At 36.7% G+C, this 25732-nt stretch overlaps 1 protein-coding gene across 1 annotated transcript in view; it reads left to right on the top strand.

Moving 5' to 3' along the window:
• Positions 1-25732, top strand: part of LOC122231478 — a 520961-nt gene that overhangs the window by 293723 nt on the left and 201506 nt on the right. Inside the window, exon 5 of the mRNA XM_042959603.1 lies at positions 25030-25175. Within this exon, the coding sequence (XP_042815537.1) occupies positions 25030-25175 (146 nt within the window). The remainder of the gene's footprint in view (positions 1-25029; positions 25176-25732) is intronic.

Genomic DNA, 25732 nt, shown 5'->3' on the forward strand with positions numbered 1-25732 from the left:
AACATGTGAGGGTTATCTTAATTCCATAGTTTCCCAAAAACCCCTTTTTTGCTTTGTCCTGACCCCATAATGTTCCCATGAGGCAGAGTCGCAAAGACAGAGGGATAGGGGTGCCCCCTCTACTGAACAGCCCAGTCATCTGCCCATCTGGCCATGTCCTGAAGGAACTTGGGTGAGGCTTAGCCATAGGGTCTCAGCTTTGTGACTTACGATTGGAAACTATTCTGATGCCACCATAGACTGTATGCCATTCACCATGGAATCGCAGATGAGCTCACTCAGACTCTGTGGGCTTTTGGGGACCTTAAGGGTGCCCACCCGTGGAGCCACAGAATTGAACTCGGCAGGTAAGCTAGACCGAGTCGCACATTCACACTCACATACACACCAGAAGTTATTACATTCCCTCCTACAGAATTCCTACCTGTGAGATCTCTGAGGTCTCCAGGGAGTGATCAGGTCCCCCTTCCACTCTTGCGAGTGGGCCTGACTAGATTGGGCCCCAGCCTTACTGGTTCTGATGTTGGGTGCAGGTCCTCACCTGCCAAGTCTCCTCCAGTCTGGCAGGAATGGTGGAGTGGGACCGGGCTGAGGCGACCGAGTGAGAGACTGCCGAAATTCAGGCAGGGCGCGTCTTCTCCCTTGTGATTGATTCCTCATTCCATCACTGCCTCACCGTTCTCCCAAACTGGTGGCAACAATAGGCCAGTGTGGTTGGGTTTCCCGGTCAGGGAACCAAATATGTTACGGAACCAGGCTGGAACCCTGGCGGAAAAACCAAGTGGCACTCGGAGATCTTGGTGGATTGGAGATTTATTTAACACCTGTGGGCTCAGAGGAGACCCTTTTTCCAAAGATCTGAGCTCTGAATGAAGGGGGGAAGGGTAGTTTATAGTTGTCAGCTTCCACTTCTGTGGCAGCTTTTCATGCGTGGCAAACAGGGCAAGAAGAACCCAGAAGAGAGGTCTCTAAGCTAGAGACCAGAGCTTGTTTCAGTCCCGTTGGCCATCTTATGGTGTAAAACTTGATTCATTTTCCCAACAAAAGAAATTATGTATTATAGTTTTGTAAATCCTAAAACAATATACAGCTACTTTGGCAAGACACTAGTAAGCCATACAATGCAGTGGTTCTTAAACTGTGGTCTCTGGACCAGCACCATCAACACCATATCGAAATTTATCAGAAAAGTACATTTTGAGTCCCACCCTAGACTTACTGAATCAGAAACTGGTGATGTGGCTCAGTAATCTGTTTTATTAAAATCAGTTCTTCAGGTGATTTTGGTGCATGATAAAATTAGACAACCACTGCTTGTAAAGGATGAAAAGTGGAGTGTGACTTGGCCTTTACCTTTGTAAAGCTTCTGTGTAGGGAGATAAAACATGTATATCAGTGAGCTATAAGAGCTCACATGGAGCTATAAGAATCACAAGATAAATGCAAAGTGCAAAGGCAATAAAGGGAGGAAGGGAGAAATGACTTTTGGTGACAGACACTTCAAGGAGAAGGAAGCTTTGAGGCGGAACTGCTGAGTCAAGGTCCATAAAATACTCTAGATGAAAAGAAAAACAAAATAAACAAACAAAACCCATGTAAACCCAGAGCGAAACAAAGAAAATCCAACAATTACTCTAGACATAAAAAGGCAGTTTGTAATATTTAAGACATAGACTTTGCAGTTAGTCATATGTGATTCCTATCCTGGCTCCAACAGTTATGAACTAAACAAATCCGGGGAAACTTCTTAACCTTTCTCTTCCTGAGTTTCTCTTTTGTAAAGTGAGTAAAATAATAGTACCTATTTCATAGAATTGTTTGGAATAGTAAATGAGGTAATGTATACACATTGCTTAACTTGCAATCGTAAAGTCTTGAAAATAGTACTTATTATTATTACTAACACAAAAATAGACTATTAAAGTTGAAAAATTAGGTAAGGTATCTTCATCTAGCAGCCAGGAAGAATTTACATCTGCTATCTCCTAGATACAGTCTTTAAAAAAAAAAAATTTTTTTTTAACATTTATTTTTAAGGCATTAAAAGAACATCAAATTTGAAAATACAGTACAAAAGTTTTTATCTCTTGAAACATTCGAGTGTAAGTGGTCAACCTGTTGTTTCATCTTCTAAACACATTAGTGCATATTTCCTGGGAAGAAAGACATTCTCCGGTATAACTGCATTGTGACCATCAAAATCAGGAAATTAACAAACGTCCCAATACAGTGTGCTTTATAGCAAAGAATTCAGTTTATCATCACACATTGCCTTTAGTTGTCCTGTCTTTTTAGTTCCTTAATTCTGGGACATTTCCTCAGTCTTTACTTGTTTTTCATGACTGACACTGTTTTTTTAATATTTTTATTTTTGAGAGAGAGAGAGAACACGTGAGAAAGGGGCAGAGAGAGAGGGAGACACAGAATCCAAAGCAGGCTTCAGGCTTTGAGCTGTCAGCACAGAGCCTGATGTGGGGCTCGAGCCCATGACCTGTGAGATCATGGCCTGAGCCAAAGTTGGAGGTTTAACCGACTGAGCCACCCGGGTGCCCCTCATGACTGACACTTCTAAAGATAGGAATATCACAGAAGCAAGGCTGTGTTCTTTTCATTCATCCTATTAGGTGGTACATGATTATATTTGTTCCATTTACTGATGATGTTTATTTTGAACACTTGATTGAAGTTGTGTTCCAAATTCTGGGCTTCTCCATTGTGAAGTTACTCTTTTCCCTTTGCTATATATTAACATATACACACATTTACATCTGTAGCAATACCTATATCTTTTGAAAACCATGAGATCACACTGTTGCCTCCAGTTCTAACCCAGTTTAACATAGTTCATTATTATTTTCTCCATTTCCATATTTTGAGTCCCTTTTCTGATGTTCTCAGTATCCCTATGTTATTTACTTATTTGATCAATCTCCCTATATGTAAACAATTTTCTGTTACCACTGCCACAGATGCCCCCTCACCAAATTTAGGCTGTTACAAACTAGGCCTCTCTAGCTACTCCTCTGCATAGACAATCTCCCCACCCTGTTTAACGGTCGGGTTTTGACCCCATGCTCTAACATTATCTAACCTGTTTAGCCTTCTTCAACCTGTTTTGGTTTCAACAGCTTATCAGGCTACCTCTCTGAGAGAACTTCTTCCTCAGCTTCTCAGCCTGTATAGATCAGCTCTGGGCTGCTTTTACATGTAGATAGCCTCTTCACCTTGCTTGATCTCTAGTACCCTGCTCTGGGCCACCAAAGCTCCTTTGCTCAACTTCTTCTACCAACCAGAATAGACCTTGCTGTACTTTACCTAATGGCTTTTGGATTGAATTGTCCAGGAAGAGGATGGAAGGGAAGGGAAAAGGAGGAAGGGAATGGGAAGAGGAAAAGGAAAATGAGAAGAGGGGTTCATAAATGCATTTTTCAATAAAACTAGAGCAAGTATTACTATTTTCCAAAGATTGTGAGTGGAACTATAACCATGAAGTTTTCCTTGTCTGGGAACCTTCTGATTTGATTATAGGGTCTGATGTGGCTTTCCAGCTGCTTCAAGATTATTGAACAACATTAGGGAGTCTGAGAGAGCAACAGAGTTTCCTGTCACACTTGTGGACTGCAACAGATTGGATGGTTTTTGTACCATAAAAACCTGTCATCCCCAGTCTGGCTTTACACACTCACTTCAGAACAAAAGGCCCTATAATTTATTTAGCCAATACAAAAATAAGCTAATAATAGCTTAAATACATAAGGTAGCATATTTTCTAATCTGTATTTCTGTATTTGGGGATATAATTTTCTCTGATATTTGGACACAAAATTTTCTCTGATATACCCTTTAGATATAGAGGAAGTTGGGAAGAAAGGAATGACATGTTCAATGGCTCTATATTGTAGTTTTTGCAGTTTTACTTAAGCAATACATTTTAATAAGATTACTTGGCACAATGGAGCATAAGCTTAATATAACATAATGGATATGATTATACCTGTGCTATAATGATATGCATATGATAGCTAACTTTATATAATTAATGTAATTTATACACTATAGTGAATTATAACATAATTATGTTATTTATGTATAATAATGTAATTAAATGTAATGGAAATTATGCCATAATTATAATAAAATACCATAAATTTTATAGGAGTACATTTTCAACAATTTGACAGCCTAAAGTTGATCTTTCAGATAAATTGGTATTCTGGTACTGAAGAGTAGTGTTCTTTTTGAAATTAGCCATCAGCTGTCACTTCTTGGGCCAATTCCAAATGAAGTGATTACAGACTGCCATTTGAATCAACCTTTATGGAACAGTGGAATGTGACACTTTTCTCAAGTTTATGTTAGGTGTTTAATCTGCCAAAAGAAGGACTAGGCTTTTGGTATTTATGAAGAAAGGTTTATGCAGTCTTGTCTTATGGTTCAGAACTTTATGTCCAAAATGGGAAAAAAGTAAAGAAGTGAAAACCAAAAATAATATTTTGGCAAATTGTATTAAGTTGTGTAAGAGTCCCTCTATACCAGATTTAAAGAGATGAGGGGGACACTTTCTTTTTGCATATCAGATACAGAATTTTATTTTCCTACTTAACACATGTCTCTGTGGACAACTTCTCCCTGTAGACTGAATACTGTTCTGGCCTCATTTAGTTGGTTAATTGGATTGATTATGAAATTGCATAAAATCACAATTAAACAGAATATTAAGTAAATCTATATTTATGTGTCTGACGGTAAAATTTCCCCCACAGTCTTATCTCTTATTCCATACCTATCTTGCCATCGTCTTCCCTTCTGCTTCTTATTTTTTGTTTGCTCCAATTCCACAGGAAAAAACTGTTACAATATTATTGCATAATTAATATTTGTTGAATACTGTGTTCATGGCATGTGTAAAGCAAACCTGAGAAGCTGTTGATGCCAATAAAGTCATCTGTAGTAATCTCTTTATAACATTTAATTGTCTCCAAACTTAACTATGCTGACAATCTGTAGCTACCTCTATATAGAAGCATCCTTGCCTCCCTGTGGCATTCATCAGCTAGGAAGATATGGTCCCTGGAGCCCAGACTCTCATTCTGTTTGAGTTTTTGCTGATGGAGAGAGAAGCGAAATAGCTTCTGCTAAGCACTGTGCAGTTGCGATTAAAGTATTCTTGGTAACAGGACTTGGAAAGTTTTTGAAAGAGTTCCTTAGGTTTGATTTTCCTTCCATCTGGTGATCTGAAGAAGTTCCTAAATGATATGCTAGTCATGCATTTACAATGAGATATGCTTGTTTTAGCATTGATACCATTCAATTAACCCACAATGTTCCATTAGGCAGATTAGTGCTGCATGTTGTAGCAAAAACAGTGTAGGCTTTTTCGTCAAACATGGATTCCAATCCTAGCCTTGCTGCTGCACAGCCTGGTGACCTTGTGCAAGTCTCAGTTTATCTCTAAAATAGGTGTAATAATAATGCTTCATAGATATTTAAGGTTTTTAGGGGGTGTACAGAAAGTATGCAGGAATATGGAATTTAAAACTGTACTAGGATCATATAATATTACTTATAGTTACTCGTCAGTCCAAGATTTATAGAGTTTACATGGTAAATCTTTGTGAAAGAAAAAGGATTTTTAACATTCCTGTGTCTTGGATGATTGATGTGAAATTGAAGGTTAATTATCTCCTAGATATAGAATAAGACACACCTGGTGGTGGTTTGGGAGTTTATGTGCCGGTAAAAGGTAGCTGATTTGCATTAACAATAGCTTGAGTTTATTTAGTGCCTGCTTTTTGAGCAGCTTGAAGTATCACACTTATTCATCAAAGAGATATTTTGAATTAAAATTTGTTTTAGGGGTTGTATTTTTAAAAACATTTTTGGAGGAAAAAATACTGTGTGTTGCTTCATGCACATTTGACTGCATTTCTATTAAAATTTCTGTTTCAATTATATATATATATATATATATATATATATATTTTACTTATAAATAACAGTTTTCTGCCTCCTCAAGTATTAATTATATTTCACTATTCCAAGTATCTGCATCCTGACTGTTCTAGAAGAAATGACTGCTATCTAGACATATTCTGTGTTTAGGTTTCCAATACTTAATGAGACTTCCTGTGTACATGGCATTGTTCAAAGATGATGCTATTAATCAAAAGAATAACAGCTAGCATTCCTTGAGTACATTCTATGTAGCTGTTTAACACTTTGTAGTACTTATATATGTAAATTTTTTAAGTGAAGAAACTGAGGCTTAGAGAAAAATTTAGTAAGTAGCAGAGCCACAGCCTGTTTGTCTGACAAGCTCATGCTTTACTCCTGGATTATTACATTACTTCCCTTACGTTCCATTGATCTTCTACCTCTTCACATTCTGTACTTTAAACTTTGTTTATCTTTGAGTCTATTGCCTCTGATTTTTATTTATTTATTTATTTATTTATTTATTTATTTATTTATTTTTATTTTTTAATATATGAAATTTACTGTCAAATTGGTTTCCATACAACACCCAGTGCTCATCCCAAAAGGTGCCCTCCTCAATACCCATCACCAACCCTGCCCTCCCTCCCACCCCCCATCAACCCTCAGTTTGTTCTCAGTTTTTAACAGTCTCTTATGCTTTGGCTCTCTCCCACTCTAACCTCTCTTTTTTTTTTTTTTTTTCCTTCCCCTCCCCCATGGGTTTCTGTTACGTTTCTCAGGATCCACATAAGAGTGAAACCATATGGTATCTGTCTTTCTCTGTATGGCTTATTTCACTTAGCATCACACTCTCCAGTTCCATCCACGTTGCTACAAAAGGCCATATTTCATTTTTTCTCATTGCCACGTAGTATTCCATTGTGTATATAAACCACAATTTCTTTATCCATTCGTCAGTTGATGGACATTTAGGCTCTTTCCATAATTTGGCTATTGTTGAGAGTGCTGCTATAAACATTGGGGTACAAGTGCCCCTATGCATCAGTACTCCTGTATCCCTTGGATAAATTCCTAGCAGTGCTATTGCTGGGTCATAGGGTAGGTCTATTTTTAATTTTCTGAGGAACCTCCACACTGCTTTCCAGAGCGGCTGCACCAATTTGCATTCCCACCAACAGTGCAAGAGGGTTCCTGTTTCTCCACATCCTCTCCAGCATCTATAGTCTCCTGATTTCTTCATTTTGGCCACTCTGACTGGCGTGAGGTGGTATCTGAGTGTGGTTTTGATTTGTATTTCCCTGATAAGGAGCGACGTTGAACATCTTTTCATGTGCCTGTTGGCCATCCGGATGTCTTCTTTAGAGAAGTGTCTATTCATGATTTCTGCCCATTTCTTCACTGGGTTATTTGTTTTTCGGGTGTGGAGTTTGATGAGCTCTTTATAGATTTTGGATACTAGCCCTTTGTCCGATGTGTCATTTGCAAATATCTTTTCCCATTCCGTTGGTTGCCTTTTAGTTTTGTTGGTTGTTTCCTTTGCTGTGCAGAAGCTTTTTATCTTCATAAGGTCCCAGTAATTCACTTTTGCTTTTAATTCCCTTGCCTTTGGGGATGTGCCGAGTAAGAGATTGCTACGGCTGAGGTCAGAGAGGTCTTTTCCTGCTTTCTCCTCTAAGGTTTTGATGGTTTCCTGTCTCACATTCAGGTCCTTTATCCATTTTGAGTTTATTTTTGTGAATGGTGTGACAAAGTGGTCTAGTTTCAACCTTCTGCATGTTGCTGTCCAGTTCTCCCAGCACCATTTGTTAAAGAGACTGTCTTTTTTCCATTGGATGTTCTTTCCTGCTTTGTCAAAGATGAGTTGGCCATACGTTTGTGGGTCTAGTTCTGGGGTTTCTATTCTATTCCATTGGTCTATGTGTCTGTTTTTATGCCAATACCATGCTGTCTTGATGATTACAGCTTTGTAGTAGAGGCTAAAGTCTGGGATTGTGATGCCTCCTGCTTTGGTCTTCTTCTTCAAAATTACTTTGGCTATTCGGGGCCTTTTGTGGTTCCATATGAATTTTAGGATTGCTTGTTCTAGTTTCGAGAAGAATGCTGGTGCAATTTTGATTGGGATTGCATTGAATGTGTAGATAGCTTTGGGTAGTATTGACATTTTGACAATATTTATTCTTCCAGTCCATGAGCAGGGAATGTCTTTCCATTTCTTTATATCTTCTTCAATTACCTTCATAAGCTTTCTATAGTTTTCAGCATACAGATCTTTTACATCTTTGGTTCGATTTATCCCTAGGTATTTTATGCTTCTTGGTGCAATTGTGAATGGGATCAGTTTCTTCATTTGTCTTTCTGTTGCTTCATTGTTAGTGTATAAGAATGCAACTGATTTCTGCACATTGATTTTGTATCCTGCAACTTTGCTGAATTCATGTATCAGTTCTAGCAGACTTTTGATGGAGTCTATCGGATTTTCCATGTATAATATCATGTCATCTGCAAAAAGCGAAAGCTTGACTTCATCTTTGCCAATTTGGATGCCTTTGATTTCCTTTTGTTGTCTGATTGCTGATGCTAGAACTTCCAGCACTATATTAAACAACAGCGGTGACAGTGGGCATCCCTGTCGTGTTCCTGATCTCAGGGAAAAAGCTCTCAGTTTTTCCCCGTTGAGGATGATGTTAGCTGTGGGCTTTTCATAAGTGGCTTTTATGATGTTTAAGTATGTTCCTTCTATCCCGACTTTCTCAAGGGTTTTTATTAAGAAAGAGTGCTGGATTTTGTAAAGGCCTTTTCTGCATTGATTGACAGGATCATATGGTTCTTCTCTTTTTTTTTGTTAATGTGATGTATCACGTTGATCGATTTGCGAATGTTGAACCAGCCCTGCATCCCAGGAATGAATCCCACTTGATCATGGTGAATAATTCTTTTGATATGCTGTTGAATTCGATTTGCTAGTATCTTCTTGAGAATTTTTGCATCCATATTCATCAGAAATATTGGCCTGTAGTTCTCTTTTTTTACTGGGTCTCTGTCTGGTTTAGGAATCAAAGTAATACTGGCTTCATAGAATGACTCTGGAAGTTTTCCTTCCCTTTCTATTTCTTGGAATAGCTTGAGAAGGATAGGTATTATCTCTGCTTTAAACGTCTGGTAGAACTCCCCTGGGAAGCCATCTGGTCCTGGACTCTTATTTGTTGGGAGATTTTTGATAACCGATTCAATTTCTTCGCTGGTTATGGGTCTGTTCAAGCTTTCTATTTCCTCCTGATTGAGTTTTGGAAGAGTGTGGGTGTTTAGGAATTTGTCCATTTCTTCCAGGTTGTCCAATTTGTTGGCATATAATTTTCCATAGTATTCCCTGATAATTGTTTGTATCTCTGAGGGATTGGTTGTAATAATTCCATTTTCATTCGTGATTTTATCTATTTGGGTCATCTCCCTTTTCTTTGTGAGAAGCCTGGCTAGAGGTTTGTCAATTTTGTTTATTTTTTCAAAAAACCAACTCTTGGTTTCGTTGATCTGCTCTACAGTTTTTTTAGATTCTATATTGTTTATTTCTGCTCTGATCTTTATGATTTCTCTTCTTCTGCTGGGTTTGTGGTGTCTTTGCTGTTCTGCTTCTATTTCCTTTAGGTGTGCTGTTAGATTTTGCATTTGGGATTTTTCTTGTTTCTTGAGATAGGCCTGGATTGCAATGTATTTTCCTCTCAGGACTGCCTTCGCTGCATCCCAAAGCGTTTGGATTGTTGTATTTTCATTTTCGTTTGTTTCCATATATTTTTTAATTTCTTCTCTAATTGCCTGGTTGACCCACTCATTCGTGAGTAGGGTGTTCTTTAACCTCCATGCTTTTGGAGGTTTTCCAGACTTTTTCCTGTGGTTGATTTCAAGCTTCATAGCATTGTGGTCTGAAAGTATGCATGGTATAATTTCAATTCTTGTAAACTTATGAAGGGCTGTTTTGTGACCCAGTATATGATCTATCTTGGAGAATGTTCCATGTGCACTCGAGAAGAAAGTATATTCTGTTGCTTTGGGATGAAGAGTTCTAAATATATCTGTCAAGTCCATCTGATCCAATGTATCATTCAGGGCCCTTGTTTCTTTATTGACTGTGTGTCTAGATGATCTCTCCATTTCTGTAAGTGGGGTGTTAAAGTCCCCTGCAATGACCACATTCTTATCAATAAGGTTGCTTATGTTTATGAGTAATTGTTTTATATATCTGGGGGCTCCGGTATTTGGCGCATTGACATTTATAATATTTAGCTCTTCCTGATTGATAGACCCTGTGATTATTATATAATGCCCTTCTTCATCTCTTGTTACAGCCTTTAATTTAAAGTCTAGTTTGTCTGATATAAGTATGGCTACTCCAGCTTTCTTTTGGCTTCCAGTAGCATGATAAATAGTTCTCCATCCCCTCACTCTCAATCTAAAGGTGTCCTCAGATCTAAAATGAGTCTCTTGTAGACAGCAAATAGATGGGTCTTGTTTTTTTATCCATTCTGGTACCCTATGTCTTTTAGTTGGCGCATTTAATCCATTTACATTCAGTGTTATTATAGAAAGATACGGGTTTAGAGTCATTGTGATGTCTGTATGTTTTATGCTTGTAGTGATGTCTCTGGTACTTTGTCTCACAGGATCCCCCTTAGGATCTCTTGTAGGGCTGGTTTCGTGGTGACAAATTCCTTCAGTTTTTGTTTGTTTGGGAAGACCTTTATCTCTCCTTCTATTCTAAATGACAGACTTGCTGGATAAAGGATTCTTGGCTGCATATTTTTTCTGTTTAGCACACTGTAGATATCGTGCCAAGCCTTTCTGGCCTGCCAAGTTTCAAAGGAGAGATCAGTCACGAGTCTTATAGGTCTCCCTTTCTATGTGAGGGCACGTTTATCCCTTGCTGCTTTCAGAATTTTCTCTTTATCCTTGTATTTTGCCAGTTTCACTATGATATGTCGTGCAGAAGATCGATTCAAGTTACGTCTGAAGGGAGTTCTCTGTGCCTCTTGGATTTCAATGCCTTTTTCCTTCCCCAGTTCAGGGAAGTTCTCAGCTATTATTTCTTCAAGTACCCCTTCAGCACCTTTCCCTCTCTCTTCCTCCTCTGGGATACCAATTATGCGTATATTATTTCTTTTTAGTGTATCACTTAGTTCTCTAATTTTCCCCTCATACTCCTGAATTTTTTTATCTCTCTTTCTTTCAGCTTCCTCTTTCTCCATAACTTTATCTTCTAGTTCACCTATTCTCTCCTCTGCCTCTTCAAGCCGAGCCGTCGTGGTTTCCATTTTGTTTTGCATTTCGTTTAAAGCGTTTTTCAGCTCCTCGTGACTGTTCCTTAGTCCCTTGATCTCTGTGGCAAGAGATTCTCTGCTGTCCTGTATACTGTTTTCAAGCCCAGCGATTAATTTTATGACTATTATTCTAAATTCACTTTCTGTTATATTATTTAAATCCTTTTTGATCAGTTCATTAGCTGTTGTTATTTCCTGGAGATTCTTCTGAGGGGAATTCTTCCGTTTGGTCATTTTGGATAGTTCCTGGAGTGGTGAGGACCTGCAGGGCACTTCCCCTGTGCTGTGGTGTATAACTGGAGTTGGTGGGCGGGGCCGCAGTCCGACCTGATGTCTGCCCCCAGCCCACCACTGGGGCCACAGTCAGACTGGTGTGTGCCGCCTCTGATTTTTTTTAATTTATGTTATTGGATATTTCTCAATTCCATGCTTATCCACAATATATCCTAGTTGCCTTACCATTTTTAAAAATGTTCTATTTTGAGGTAGTTTCAAATCTCTGTACTAACAGAGAGCTCCTATATACTTACTTTATCCAGATTTCACCAATTGTTTACATTTTTCCCTGTTTATCATTTTCTCTATATGTGTGTCTTTTTCTTTCTGTTTACATATACACAGATACACACACACACACACACACACACACATACACATGTATGTACATATTACCAATAAACACTTTGAATGTGAGTTGGGGATATTAGTCCCCTTTATCACTCAATACTTCCATGTATACTTCCTAAAAACAAGCATATTCTCTTACATATAGCACAGTTATCAAAATCAGGAAAGTTAACATTGATATAATGCTATTATCTTATACACAGTACATATTCAATTTCATTGGTTGTCTCCAAAATATCTTTTACAGCTCTATTTTCCCAGTCCAGGATCTATCCAGGATCACACATTACATTTAATTGCTGTGCCTCTTTGGATCCCTTTAATCTGCAATACTTCATCCACCTTTCTTTTTTATTTTTAAAATAAAAACATTGGTTTTGGAGGTAAGGTAACACAGTGATACGTAGTGCCTTAATAAACCATGTGGAGGAGGATGTTGTGTTTATTTTCTAATTGGAATAGAATCAGGGGTAACGACTGAAGAGGCAGCCAATGGCGAAAGTGAGTGTGGCCTGGGAGGCTAGCAGACTGCCCAGATGTGTCCTACAAGGAGTCACTCTCTTCATGGGGGCACCAGTCTGTGAAGTCTGATCTTTAGTTTGGTAGGCTTAAAATTAAACTTTGCTAGAATAGCAAGGTGACTGTCCTTCTAGAGACTGACTACAAGAATTGTAGTCACAGAACACTCTAGCCATCAGAATATAATCTTAAGTCATTAGTGAATTCTCTTCCTCTAGACTAGTCTATCCCAGAGCCTTTCTTTTATTGATCTTGACATTTTATTAGATTATAGGCCAGGTATTTGTAGCACATCCTACTTTGGTTTTATCAGATGTTTCCTTATGGTTAGATTCAGTTCATTCATTTTTGGAAGGAGTATCACAGAAATGATGCCGTGTTGATCTTGGTGCATGATAATGGGAGGTGTCAGTTTAATATGTGGAGAGATATTATTAGACTATGTAACATTATGTTCCTTGTCAAATTTTTACCTACTACTTGCAGTGTCCATTAATGATTTTCTAATTCTATCATTTCTCCTGTATTTATTAGCTGGGATTCTACTGTAAGGAAGAGCTTTCTCTTTTTCTTTCTGTTTCTTTCTTTCTTTCTTTCTTTCTTTCTTTCTTTCTTTCTTTCATTCTTTCTTTCATTCTTTCCTTCCTTCCAGATGTATTCATGGATTCTTATTTTTTTCAATAGGTTAAAATCTGCCACTATTATTAAGTTATTTTAATGCTCAGATTGTTCCAGATTTGGTCTGTAGGAGCCCCTTTAAAGTCTGTGAAGTGACTTTAAAGTGACTTGTGTGTCCTTTACTATGATCCCATAATTTTTCATTACTTCCTTACATTCTGGTGCAAAAGAATGTCCCAGGTTCATCTTATAATTTTCCTGCTCTAACATTCAAGTGAACCTTTCTCCAAAAAGTCCTGCCCTATTTAATATTTTGAAAACAAGATTGCCTCCCTCATCCCTCCTTTTCTTCCTCCCTTCCTTCCTTCCTTCCTAACTTCCTTCCTTTCTGTGTGTGCTTTGTCTAGGCATAGAAAAAGCACAATCATATCAGAACATTGTGCAAATTTGCTGGAACCTTTGTGTGTAAGCTTTCCTTCATTCTCTTATCTTGCCTTTTCAGTAGCTATTTTGATTGATTATGTGTTAGTCTCTGGACTCTGGGTTTCACACTTATCCCTGTTTTGGTTTAGTCTCTTTTGTTCCCTATCTTGGTACTTGATTTGTGCCTACCACTGACCTTGCTTCCACTCTCTATTCTTGGCTGTGAAATTTAACTTATATTTTCTTTTCATCCACATTTTAGCCTACTTCTCATATTCAACTCCATTCTTCTAGTCCTGGGTAATATCCTTAAAGAATCTTCTCTGGCTGCAGGCCTAAGATTAGGACACTTGCTACAGTGATAAAGCCTTTACTGGGAATTCTGGTTTTTTTTTTGTTTGTTTGTTTTTTTAATGTTTATTTATTTTTGAGAGAGAGAGAGAGGGAACAAGTGGGGGAAGGGAAGAGAGAGATGGAGACAGAGTCTGGCTAGGCTCTGAATTGTCAGCACAGAGCATGATGCTGGGCTGAAACTCACGAGCTGTGAGATCATGACCTGAGCTGAAGTCAGACGCTTAATCGACTGAGCCACCCAAGTGCCCTGGGAATTGTTTTTGCACTTCATTGTCTAGTAGTCTTGGACTCAAATGGACCAGGGCAAAGATAATTTTTTTTTTTTTTCAGGAGAGAAAGTAAGGTGTCTGGATGCAACATAAGGAAATTGCATGTGAGCATTTATCTGGCTCTCCAAACAGAACCAAGTATTCAGGAAAGACTAATGGAACACCAAGACTGCACTCTGTAACATCTTTAAATATAGCAAGATCAACTGTGTTATACTGTTCAGCTGAATTAATTATCACGTATGTGATATGGAAACCCTACAGGGAGCAAGAGATGCTAGAAGAAGCATAAGGCATATATTTTAAAAGAAGGCACATCTTACAAAGATTACCATCTTTTATTGAGGGTGTAAGGCAAGAATCCTCAGCTGATTTCAGTGAATTCCTGGGATTAAACAGCTTTGGGGAGTTATGGCCACATGTACCAATCACAGAAACTAACCAACATTAATAACAGGCTCCAAGGAGGTTTTTGCTTGGCAGGGGTAGAGGTGGCTACAATTGTCCCCATCAATACTATACCTCACAGAATGAAAACTGGGATGGGAGGAAGCAAAAAGAGCTTTTCCCTAGTCACTCTTATTCCAGCCTCTGAGCTAATAGATAAGAAAGTATGCAAATATGTTAAACATTCTGCATTCTGGTTACTTTTTTGTTTTACTCTAGTTAAGTAGATAATTGCAGAGCAATGTGTGAGTCATACAAGAAAAAAGTTTCATGATTTAAGAGTCATATTTTCATGATTTAATTCAAGTCATGTAAGGAAATCCATTCTCCATCACTTACCATAGTCACAATTTGTCCAATGAATTTTGGTCATTTCCAAAAAATCCCCAAATCTTCCTTATATGAAAAAAGACTTGCCACTTCTGAGAATGAGGATATTCAAAATAAATTCTTCAGATGCTTGAAGGCACTTCTCACAGAGGAGCTCTAAGGGTCTTCTGAGGATATAGCAACATCATTGAAATAAATATGCCATGTTGGAATGTCTGTGCTTGGACGGAGATGAAATATCTTAAGTATATGAGCTTTTAAGGGTGTGCTTAAACAGACAATCCTATTTTTAGTGGATGCCCTTGATCATGCTATTTGACATTTGAAGACCTAATGTTACAGAATCATCATCTTATTAGGTTGAAAAAAAAAGAGAGAGATTGGACCAAGTAGAGACTGTTTCAGATATCACCTAGAACTTGATTTTGTTTGTTTGTTTTAATGTGTCCTAAAGTCAAAGTACTGAAATATAGCTCCTTTTATTTTAAAAAAATTAATGTTTATTTATTTTTGAGAGAGAGAGAGAGAGACAGAGTGAAAGTGGGGGAGGGGCAGAGAAAGAGGGAGACACAGAATCCAAACAGGCTCCAGGCTCTGAGCTTTCAGCACAGAGCCTGACCTGGGGCTTGCACCCACAGACCATGAGATCATGACCTGAGCTGAAGATAGACACTCAACCAACTGAGCTACCCAGATGCCCCTGAAATATAGTACCTTTTAATTGAGTTTCTAGCTAGTTGAATCTGAATCAGTTTAGTCAATAATATTTACTGAGTATTTATTATTATTATTATTATTATCATTTTTCAATCAATGGGCAGAGTTCTTCTCTTGACAATTGGATCCTCTTAATGAGATTTTCCTCCATCCTTCTGTACCCCCCTCACCCCCACCCCAACTCTGAAGAAGATGAGTATTTTAAGAATTCAGCAAGGATATTTGAAATAAGAGTATGAAACCTTGGGTTCTAATTCCATAGGTGCTATTTCTTAGGTCTAGTGTTACTGGTGGATCATAAGTTGGTGGATCACCTGGGAGCTTTTTAGAAATACAGAGGTCCAGGCCTGACTCCTGACCTTTAATCATAATTTGAATTTAACAAGATCCCTAGATGATTCAAATTCATGTATACATTAGAGTTCGAGAACCCTTACCTGTAAATTTGGCAATAATTTATAAGCTATTTCAAAAAACAATTGTGAGGTCAAAATGCGTATGCCTTCAAGAATTTGAGGAATTTGACTCCTCAGAGGTGGCAAAACTTTTTTATTTGTGGGAGAATTTTGCAAAATAAAAAGTGCTAGCAGTTGTAATCAAATTGGTTAAGTTACATAGAAACATAATCTAAAGAATATGCAGGTTTTCTGCGGTCCTTAGTGTGAGGAGATTTGCCTTTATTCTATGGTTTTTATTTTATTTGAGACTTCAATAGAGAGGGAATGCAAATAAACTAAAATTAGCAAGCATTCATTGTGTGCTTACCAAATGTAAAGAATGAGGCTAGATAGTAGACAATAACATGATTGGCTAGGACATCATCTTTACTCCTAAAGGCCTTACCTGGAATTTAAAAATGACTTACTGAATTGAAATGTTGAATTGAGAACAGGTGGGTGAACAACTACTTGTAATACAAGGTAGAATGATAACTATTAAAAGGATCTAAGCAATACATTGTGGGAATGGGAGGAGAGAAGCAGCATTGTCCACCTGCTGCCACAACTCCCCAAACCAGCATTTTTCCTTTTTGATGGTAGCTGCTTGGTGTTTGTACTCTTACCCACATCCCACTCAACTGAACTCCATTTTAGTAAGAATGGTTTCTGTGCTGAAGACATTGCATATTCAGATCTCTGACTTCAAATATTCTTTTTTTTTTAATGTTTATTTATTTTTGAGACAGAGAGAGACAGAGCGCGAGTGGGGGAGGGTCAGAGAGAGAGGGAGACACAGAGTCTGAAACAGGCTCCAGGCTCTGAGCTGTCAGCACAGAGCCTGGTGCAGGGCTGAAACCCACGAACCCGTGAGATCATGACCTGAGCCGAAGTCGGATGCTGAACCGACTGGGCCACCCAGGCGCCCCTCGAATATTCTTTTTAAAACACATATAGTAGTGGGAGTGGGCATTGAAGGAGAAGTAGGATTTCCATGTGTGGGAAAGGGCATCCAGACCTAAGGAAGTGTGAGCAAGAGATAGTGAGTGCCTTAACTCTGGCCCTGGGGTGGAACAGAAGTGACCAGAAGTGGTGGTAGGGATAGGAGAGGATCCTATCAAAAAGATATGATTGGGGGGCGCCTGGGTGGCTCAGTCGGTTGAGCGGCCGACTTCGCTCAGGTCATGATCTTGCAGGTCCGTGAGTTCGAGCCCCGCGTGGGCTCTGTGCTGACAGCTCAGAGCCTGGAGCCTGTTTCAGATTCTGTGTCTCCCTCTCTCTCTGCCCCTCCCCCGTTCATGCTCTGTCTCTCTCTGTCTCAAAAATAAATAAACGTTAAAAAAAAAAATTAAAAAAAAAGAAAAAAAGATACGCTTGGAAAGTGCCAAACAAATATAGATCAGGCCTTAAAAAAATACAGCTGACTAAGCAAGAGTAAAAAATGACATTGGTTGTAGAATTGTCTTCAAATTTAAATAATCTTTGACTTAAGTGAAGTTACCTTTTTCCTCTCTAGTGGTTGATTAGGTAGGAATGCTAAGTAGACAAAGGATGAAATAGACTATGAACATATTATCAGGCTTAGAGATCATAAGTTAATTAATATTTTCAAATTTAACATGAAAGTACTGTCCATAGCGTTTTCCTAAGTATGATTAAGTCACTGCTATCTGTTATGTTTCAAAGTATATCTTGTTGGTATGTATCTTTAACATAAATATGATGAATATACTTCCATTTCTGGATAATTTATACACCTAATACTTCAAAATTTGGCAACTTGTAAATGCTGCTTACAAACAGTGTTTATATCCTTAACATCAATGCAAAGAAAAAGCATCTTGAAATTTGAAAAAAATTGTTTTTACAAGTCATTATTCGTTAGAGAATATACAGCTTCAGAAATATTTACAGGGATTCTTTTTTCTTTTATGTTTAATTAATACTTGAGACCAGGTAATGTCTTTGGATTCCACTTTTTTTTAAAAATTTTCTTAATGTTTACTTATTATTGAGAGACAGAGAGAGAGCATGAGCAGGGGAGGGGCAGAGAGAGAGGGGGAGACTCAGAATCTGAAATAGGCTCCAGGCTCTGAGCTGTCAGCACAGAGCCAGATGCAGGGGTCGAACTCAGGAACCACGAGATCGTGACATGAGCCGAAGTCAGCTGCTTAACTGACTGAGCCACCCAGGTGCCCCGAATTCCACTTTTTTTTTATTCCTTATTCTTCTGACTTTTGTCAACCCAATTAGTACCCTATCATCCCTTACTATATTCAAATATCTGAGAAGGATTTATGTCTGTATGACTTTTATCTTCCTTTTATTTTTATATTTATTATTGAAGTGTAGTTGACATATTTTGCTCAGCTATAGTGTTGCTATATGCTCAACATAGTGTTGTAACAATTCTGTACATTTCTCTATTACTCAGTGCTCACCACAGTAAGTATAGTCACCATCTCTCACTATATAACAGTATAACATTATTATAATATTATCGACTATATTCCCTATGCTGTACTTTTTATCTCTGAAACATTTATTTTATAACTGGAAATTTGTATGTCTTAATCCCCTTCACCTATTTTGTTCATTCCCCCCCCACCCCCCACCCCATCATCCACCATTCTGGCAACCACCAGTTTGTTCTCTATACTTATCAGTTTGTTTCTGTTTTTGTTTGTTTGTTTTTGATTCCACATATAAGTGAAATCATATGGTATTTGTTTTTCTCTGTCTGACTTATTTTACTTTGCATAATACCCTCTACGTCCATCCATGTTATTGCAAATGGCACAATACATTCTTATTTATGGCTGAGTAATATCCTATTGTGTATTATACCACATCTTCTTTATCCATTCATCTATTGATGGACACTCAAGTTACTTTCATACCTTGGCTATTGTAAACAATTCTGCAATGAACACAAGGATGTGTATGTATTTTCAAATTAGTGTTTTTGTTGTCTTTGGATAAATACCCAGGAGTGGAATTACTGGATCATACGGTACTTCTATTTTTAATTTTTTGAGAAACCCCCATACTCTTCCCACAGTGGTTGCATCAATTTATATTCCCACCAATAGTGCACAAGCGTTCCTTTTGATCCATGTGCTCACCAAACACTTGTTTTTTTAAATTTTTATTTTATTTTATCAAAAAATTAACTTTCCTTATTTTGAGAGAGGGAGAGAGAGAATGAGTTTGCAAGCAGGGGAGAGGCATAGAGAGAGGGAGACAGAGAATCCCAAGTGGGCTCTGCACTGTCAGTGCAGAGCCCCATGCAAGGCTCAAACTCATGAACTATGAGATCATGACCTGAGCCAAAATCCAGAGTCAGGTGTTTAACTGACTGAACTACCCAGGTGCCCCCATTTTTATTTTTATTTTTTTATTTTAGAGAGAGTGCATGAGTGGGAGAGAAGGGGGTGGGGAGAGAGAGAGAGGAAAGAAAGAGAGAGAGAAACTTCAAGCAGATTCCATGTTCAGTGCAAAGTCCAACATGAAGCTTTATCCCACGACCCTGGGATCATGACCTGAGTCAAAATCAAGAGTTGGGCACTCATCCAACTGAGCCACTTGTTTTTTGTTTTGTTTTTCTTTCTTTCTTTCTTTCTTTCTTTCTTTCTTTCTTTCCTTTCTTTCTTTCTTTCTTTCTTTCTTTCTTTCTTTCTTTCTTTCTTTTTTCTTCTTTTTTCTTTTTTTCTTTTCTTTCTTTTCTTTCTTTTCTTTCTTTCTTTCTTTCTTTCTTTCTTTCTTTCTTTCTTTCTTTTTCTTTCTTTCATTAGTAGACATTTGAATTGGTGTGAGATGATATCTTATGGTTTGGATTTGCATTTCTCTGATGATGAGTGATGTTGAAGATCTTTTCATGTGTCTGTTGGTTATCTGTACATCTTCTCTGGAGAAATGTCTGTTCATGTTTTCTGCCCATTTTTTTAATTGGAATTTTTTGGTGTTGTTATATTTTTAAATATATTTTGGATATTAATCCTTTGTTGGGTATATTGTTTGCAAATATCTTCTCTCATTCAGTAGGTTGCCTTTTCATTTTGTTGATGGATTCCTTTGTTATGCAAAACCTTTTCATTTTAGTAGTTGCAATAGTTTATGTTGCTTTTGTTCACTTTTCCTGATGGAGACCTATCCATAAATATGTTCCTAAGGCCAGTGTCCAAGAGATTACTGCCTATGTTTTCTTTTAGGAGTTTTATGGTTTCAGGTCTTATAATTAGGTCTTTAATCCATTTTGGGTTTATTTTGTGTATGGTGTAAAAAAGTGGTCCAGTTCCATTCTTTTCATGTAACTGTCCAGTTTTCCCAACACCAGTGGTTGAAGAGACTTTCATTGTATGTTCTTGTTTCCTTTGTCATAGATTAATTGACCATATAAGTGTGGATTTATTTTTAGGTTCTCTATCCTATTCTATTAGTCTGTGTCTAGTTTTGTGCCAGTGCCATACTGTTTTGATTACTATAGTGTTGTAATATATCTTGAAATTTGAGATTGTGAGACCCACAGCTATTATTCTTCCTCACAATACCTTTGGCTATTTTGGGTCTTTTGTGGTTTCATGAAATTTTTAATATTATTTGTTCTTTTTATCTTTTGTTCTTACACATTTTCCAAACTGACTTCACAGTTACTTTATTGCCAGTGGCAAAATAAAGTTGTAACTCGGCGTAAAATTTGAGTATTTTTTTCTATGTAAATCTTGCTATTTATGAAACACTTAAAATTTTTGTTATTTAAAAAATATATAATACATACAAGAGGATATGTGTGATTTATAGATAATATATGCAGAATAATAAAACAATAAGCATTTCTGGAATCACAACCCAAATCTAGAACTTGACCATTGCTATTTGCATCTACCTGTGTTCCTCCCTCACCCCATTTTCTTGCCCACCCCTTCTCCTGAGGTAATTATATCTTTTCATGTGCTTCTTTGTTTTGGTCTAAATATTTCTTCACATATGTATATATCTATGCCTAAAAATACATATATAGTTTAGTTTTGTGTGTTGGTGAACTTTACAAAAATATTTTTATGCTGAGACTTGCTTTCATCATTGAGCATTGTTTTCAAGATTTATTCATGTAATTTCATGATAACTGGAATTTATTCATTTTCACTACTGCATAAATTCTATTTTGAGAATATGCCACATTTATTCATTTTCCTTTTGATGGACATTGGACTGATTCATAATTTTTTGCTATTATGATCTCTGCTACTATGAAAATTTTGGTTTGTTTCCTGGTGCATATGTGCAAGAGTTCATTTAAGATGTGTACTGGGGAGTAGAAATGCTAGATTATAGCAGAAATAAATGTTCAATTTTACAAGATAAGACAAGATTATTTTCTTAAGTGGTTATAGCAATTCCACTCATCAGGAATAAATAAAAGTTGCTATTGATCCATATCTTTTTCTTTTTTATTAATATTTTAAATGTTTAGTTATTTTTGAGAGAGAAAGAGAGCGCAAGCGGGCGAGAGGCAGAGAGAGAGGGAGACACAGAATCCGAAGCAGGCTCCAGGGTCTTAGCTGTCAGCACAGAGCCTGACATTAGGCTTGAACTCTTGAAACATGAGATCATGACCTGAGCTGAAGTTGGGCGGTTAACTGAAGAGCAACCCAAGTGCCCCTATATCTTTTTATTTTTATCAGTGATGTACATTTCCTTCACTGTGAAATGCCTGTTCATACTTTTGACCCATTTTTCTTCCTTTTCACTTATATGTCTTTTCCTTTTTGATTTGTTGGGCTTTGCATATGTAGATACTGTTCCTTTGCCTATGTGTGATGAAAATGTCTCCTCTAAATTCATATCTTGTCTTTTTCACTTTCTTTATTGAAGTGTAATTGATACATAATAAACTACACATGTGGAGTGCATGGTTTAATATGTTTTGAAATATGTATATTTTAGTGCAACTATTAGCACAATCAAGATAGTAAACATATACATTGCTGCTTAAAGTTTCCTCTTGTCCCTTGATAATCCTTCCCACTCACCTCTTCCTGCCAGCCTTCACCCCAACCCCTATTCCTAGGCACCACTGGATTTTTTTTTTCTGTCAGTATAGAATTTGTATTTTCTAGAATTTTTTTAACTGGTATAAAACATGCACTCACTTTTGTCTGACTTTTTTCACTTGATTATTTTGAGATTTATCTATGTTGTGTGTATCAATAGTTTGTTACTTTTTATTGCTGAATACTATTTTACTGTATGGATATTCCACAATGTGTTTATTCATTCGTCTATTGACAAACATTTGGGTTGTTTCCAGATTTGACTTTTCATAGGGACATATATGTGTTCCTTTCTCTTAGATAATACCTAGAACATGAATGATTGGATCATACAGTAGTTGTATGCTTAACTTTTTAAGAAACTGAAAAACTGTTTTTCAAAGTGGTTATAACATTTTTCATTTTCAGTATCAGTGTCATGAGAGTTCCAGTTCCTTCACATCCCCATCAATCCTTGGTATGATCAGTGTTTTTAATTTAGCCATTCTAATAAATAAATAGTGGTATCTCATTGTGGTTTTGATTTTTCATTTCCCTAGTGACCAATGATGTTGAATATCTTTCCATGTGGGGTTTTTTTTTTTGCCATCTATTATTTTCTTTAGTGAAGTGCCTGTCCAAATATTTTGGTCACTTTTCTATTGGATTGTTTGGTGTCTTATTGTTTTGAGCATTCTTTACATGCTCTAGAAATAAGTGTTTTTTAAAATTTTTTTTTTTACATTTATGTATTTTTGAGAAACAGAGTGAGACAAAGCATGAGCAGGGAAGGGGCAGAGAGAGGAGACACAGAATCTGAAGCAGGCTCCAGGCTCTGAGCAAGTGGTCAGCACAGAGCCTGATGCGGGGCCCAAACCTACAAACTGTGAGATCATGACCTGAACCAAAGTCAGACGCTCAACCGACTGAGCAACCCAGGTGCCCCAAAGTTTTTTTTTTTTTTAAATCAGATATATGATTTGCAAAGGAACATAATTCTATGCTCATATTTATTTTCTCTAAAAAATTTTAAGTTTTTATTCTACTGTTGTCTGGCTTCCATTATTGCTTTTGAGAAGTCTGATTAGTCTTTTTTCTCTGACTGATTTTAAGATCCTTGCATTGTCTTTGGTATTCTGCAATTTTATTATGGTATGTACATAGCTTTTGTTTATTCTCTTTTGTGTAAGTTCTTACTTTCAGTATCTGTGAATTCATATTTTCATAAGTTCTAGAAATTTTATATCTATCGTCTCTTTAACTAGGATTTGTTATTTATCCTATTTTCTCCTCAAAGATATCTATTAGAAAAATACTTGGCTTTCTTATCCATTCTTTATACATTCAAATTATAATTTCATATATTCTATTTCATCTTCTCTTATGTTGAATTCTGGGTAATTTCTTTGGGAATATTTTCCAGTTCTACTTTATTTAATCTGCTGTTTAACCCATCAATTGAGTTTTTAACTTAAGACGCCCTGATTTCTTTACTGAAACCAAGATCTGGGACCTAGGTGTACTTGCTCTTGGATTGTTTTTCCCACTATGCCCTCTCAGCCTACAAATGTATAATAGAACTAGGAAACATATAGATACATAATCATTTTTATTTCCAATCATAGTTTTCTGTATCTGTCTCACTCCTTTTCTCCCTTTTACCCTTCCTCCTCTTTCTTCCTTTGTCCTCCTTCTTCCTTCCTCTTTTTTCCTTCCTTCCTTCCATTCCTTTTAAAAATTTTGAATTTATACACATAGCCTCAATTCTAATCCAATACTACTTTATTTATTCATTATTCTTTGATATACATATTCTATATAACGGAGAATGCTATATAGAGGCCAAAGTCTGGATATTAATTGTGCTTATTCTTACTGGGGTTTCATTAATTCTAGGTCCTTTCAGCATATTGATTAAGAAAACATCTGTGTGTGTACCAACCTTTGTACATACAGATCTGTAAATATTTCTATATGTATTCATTTGTACCCATATTAAGCTAAAAAAGAGTTTATACTGATGTTTCCAATCTAATCCAAAATCATATAGATCATTCTAGTACCCTACTCCCCACCTGTCTCCACCTACTTGTCTGTAACCCCCTACTCCAATAGTGAGAAACCTGGTTCCCACCATCCTCCATCCATTTAACTGTTCAATTCTAGTATATATGTACAGTGGTTCCAAAGTTCCTAACTTGTACTATTCCATGGGAAACAAATTTGCCAACTAGAAAATAGAGAGGGTTCTTTTGTAATAATTCCTTTGTCTTTGGTTTTACAGTTTCTACTCATTTGTAGGACACCTTTTTCTCCTACTGCCTTCAGGGAGGTTGTTTCATACATTTGTAATACAGTTAGATTCTTTTGTCTTAATCTGTGTTTCATTTTGGGATTCCCTGACCTCCAAAATTATTTTTAAAAATTTGCATACATTAAGGTTTACTCTCTGTGCTGTAATGTTCTATGGACTTTGACAAATGCTTCTTGTTAGGTGTCCACTACTGCAGTATCATTACAGAATATTTTCATCACCCTGTGCTTTATCTATTTAATCCTCCTCCCCACTCGCAGAACCTCTAGTGACCACTGATCATTTTACTGTCTCTTTACTTTTGCTTTTTCTAAAATATTATATAAGTTAACTCAAACAATAGGTAGCCTTTTCAGACTGGCTTTTTAAACTTAGCATTTAAGAATCTTCTATGTTTTTGCTTAACTTGATACCTCATTCCTCCTTATCATTGAATATGAATTTACTATATTTTATCTATTCATTGAAAGTCATCTTGGTTGCTTCCAGCTTTTGCAATTATGAATATAGCTCCTATAAGAATTCTCATGCAGATAAAAATGCAGTTTTCATGATTTCCTTATTTTTGTTATTGTTCTTTGGGATCATGTGTATGTAGTTCTTTTAATTAGCAAATTTTTTCATATATACATATATGCAGAAGCAATTTTTGTGATGGTACATGACATTTGATCCTTTCCTTAAATATTTTCACAGATATTCAAGAATTTTATGAGTTGACATTGCTAAATTCTCAAAAAAGTTGTGATCAGAAGATAGAAGAAGCCAATCAAGTTGCACAGAAATGGGAGAAGGCATCCCTTCTTGCTCCATGCCATGAAAACCTTCAAAAATCTGGAGAGGTATATACTGAAACATCTAAAAGAACTAAAGAATATTATCACTTACTTATACCTGTAAAGTGGTCACAGTCATAGTAGTAGTAATCATTATCAAAAGATGACAACAACAATAATATAAGCATAGTTGTACTATACTGTATGCAGTGTTTTATATATAAAAATCCAGATTTTGCCAAGAGAAAATAGGGCATAGGAAGGACATGATTCTTCCATAGTACAAGTGAGCTCTGTTATGCATATTGTGATAGTTTGAATTAACTCAAGTTTAAGGCATTCTGGAATTTCACAACATGGCTCTAGATGCAGTGTGGCAATAAAATGGGTAGTGGGAGTAGAAAGTGTGGTCTATGGCTGTGATCTCCATAGCAGGGCCCTATATCTTTAGGAGTTTTAAAATGATCCATTAAGGTTTAGGGACAAAATACTAGAACTTCCATTTATATTTTTTATCATGTTCTTTTTTTAAATTTTTGAATAATTTATATTATATAGTATATTAACAGTAATACATATACATTTAAAAATAAATATAAGGCTAGTAGAGTTGTATGTTCAAA

Source organism: Panthera tigris, chromosome D1 (genome assembly GCF_018350195.1).
Source record: "Panthera tigris isolate Pti1 chromosome D1, P.tigris_Pti1_mat1.1, whole genome shotgun sequence".
In the NCBI taxonomy this organism is placed as follows: domain Eukaryota; kingdom Metazoa; phylum Chordata; class Mammalia; order Carnivora; family Felidae; genus Panthera; species Panthera tigris.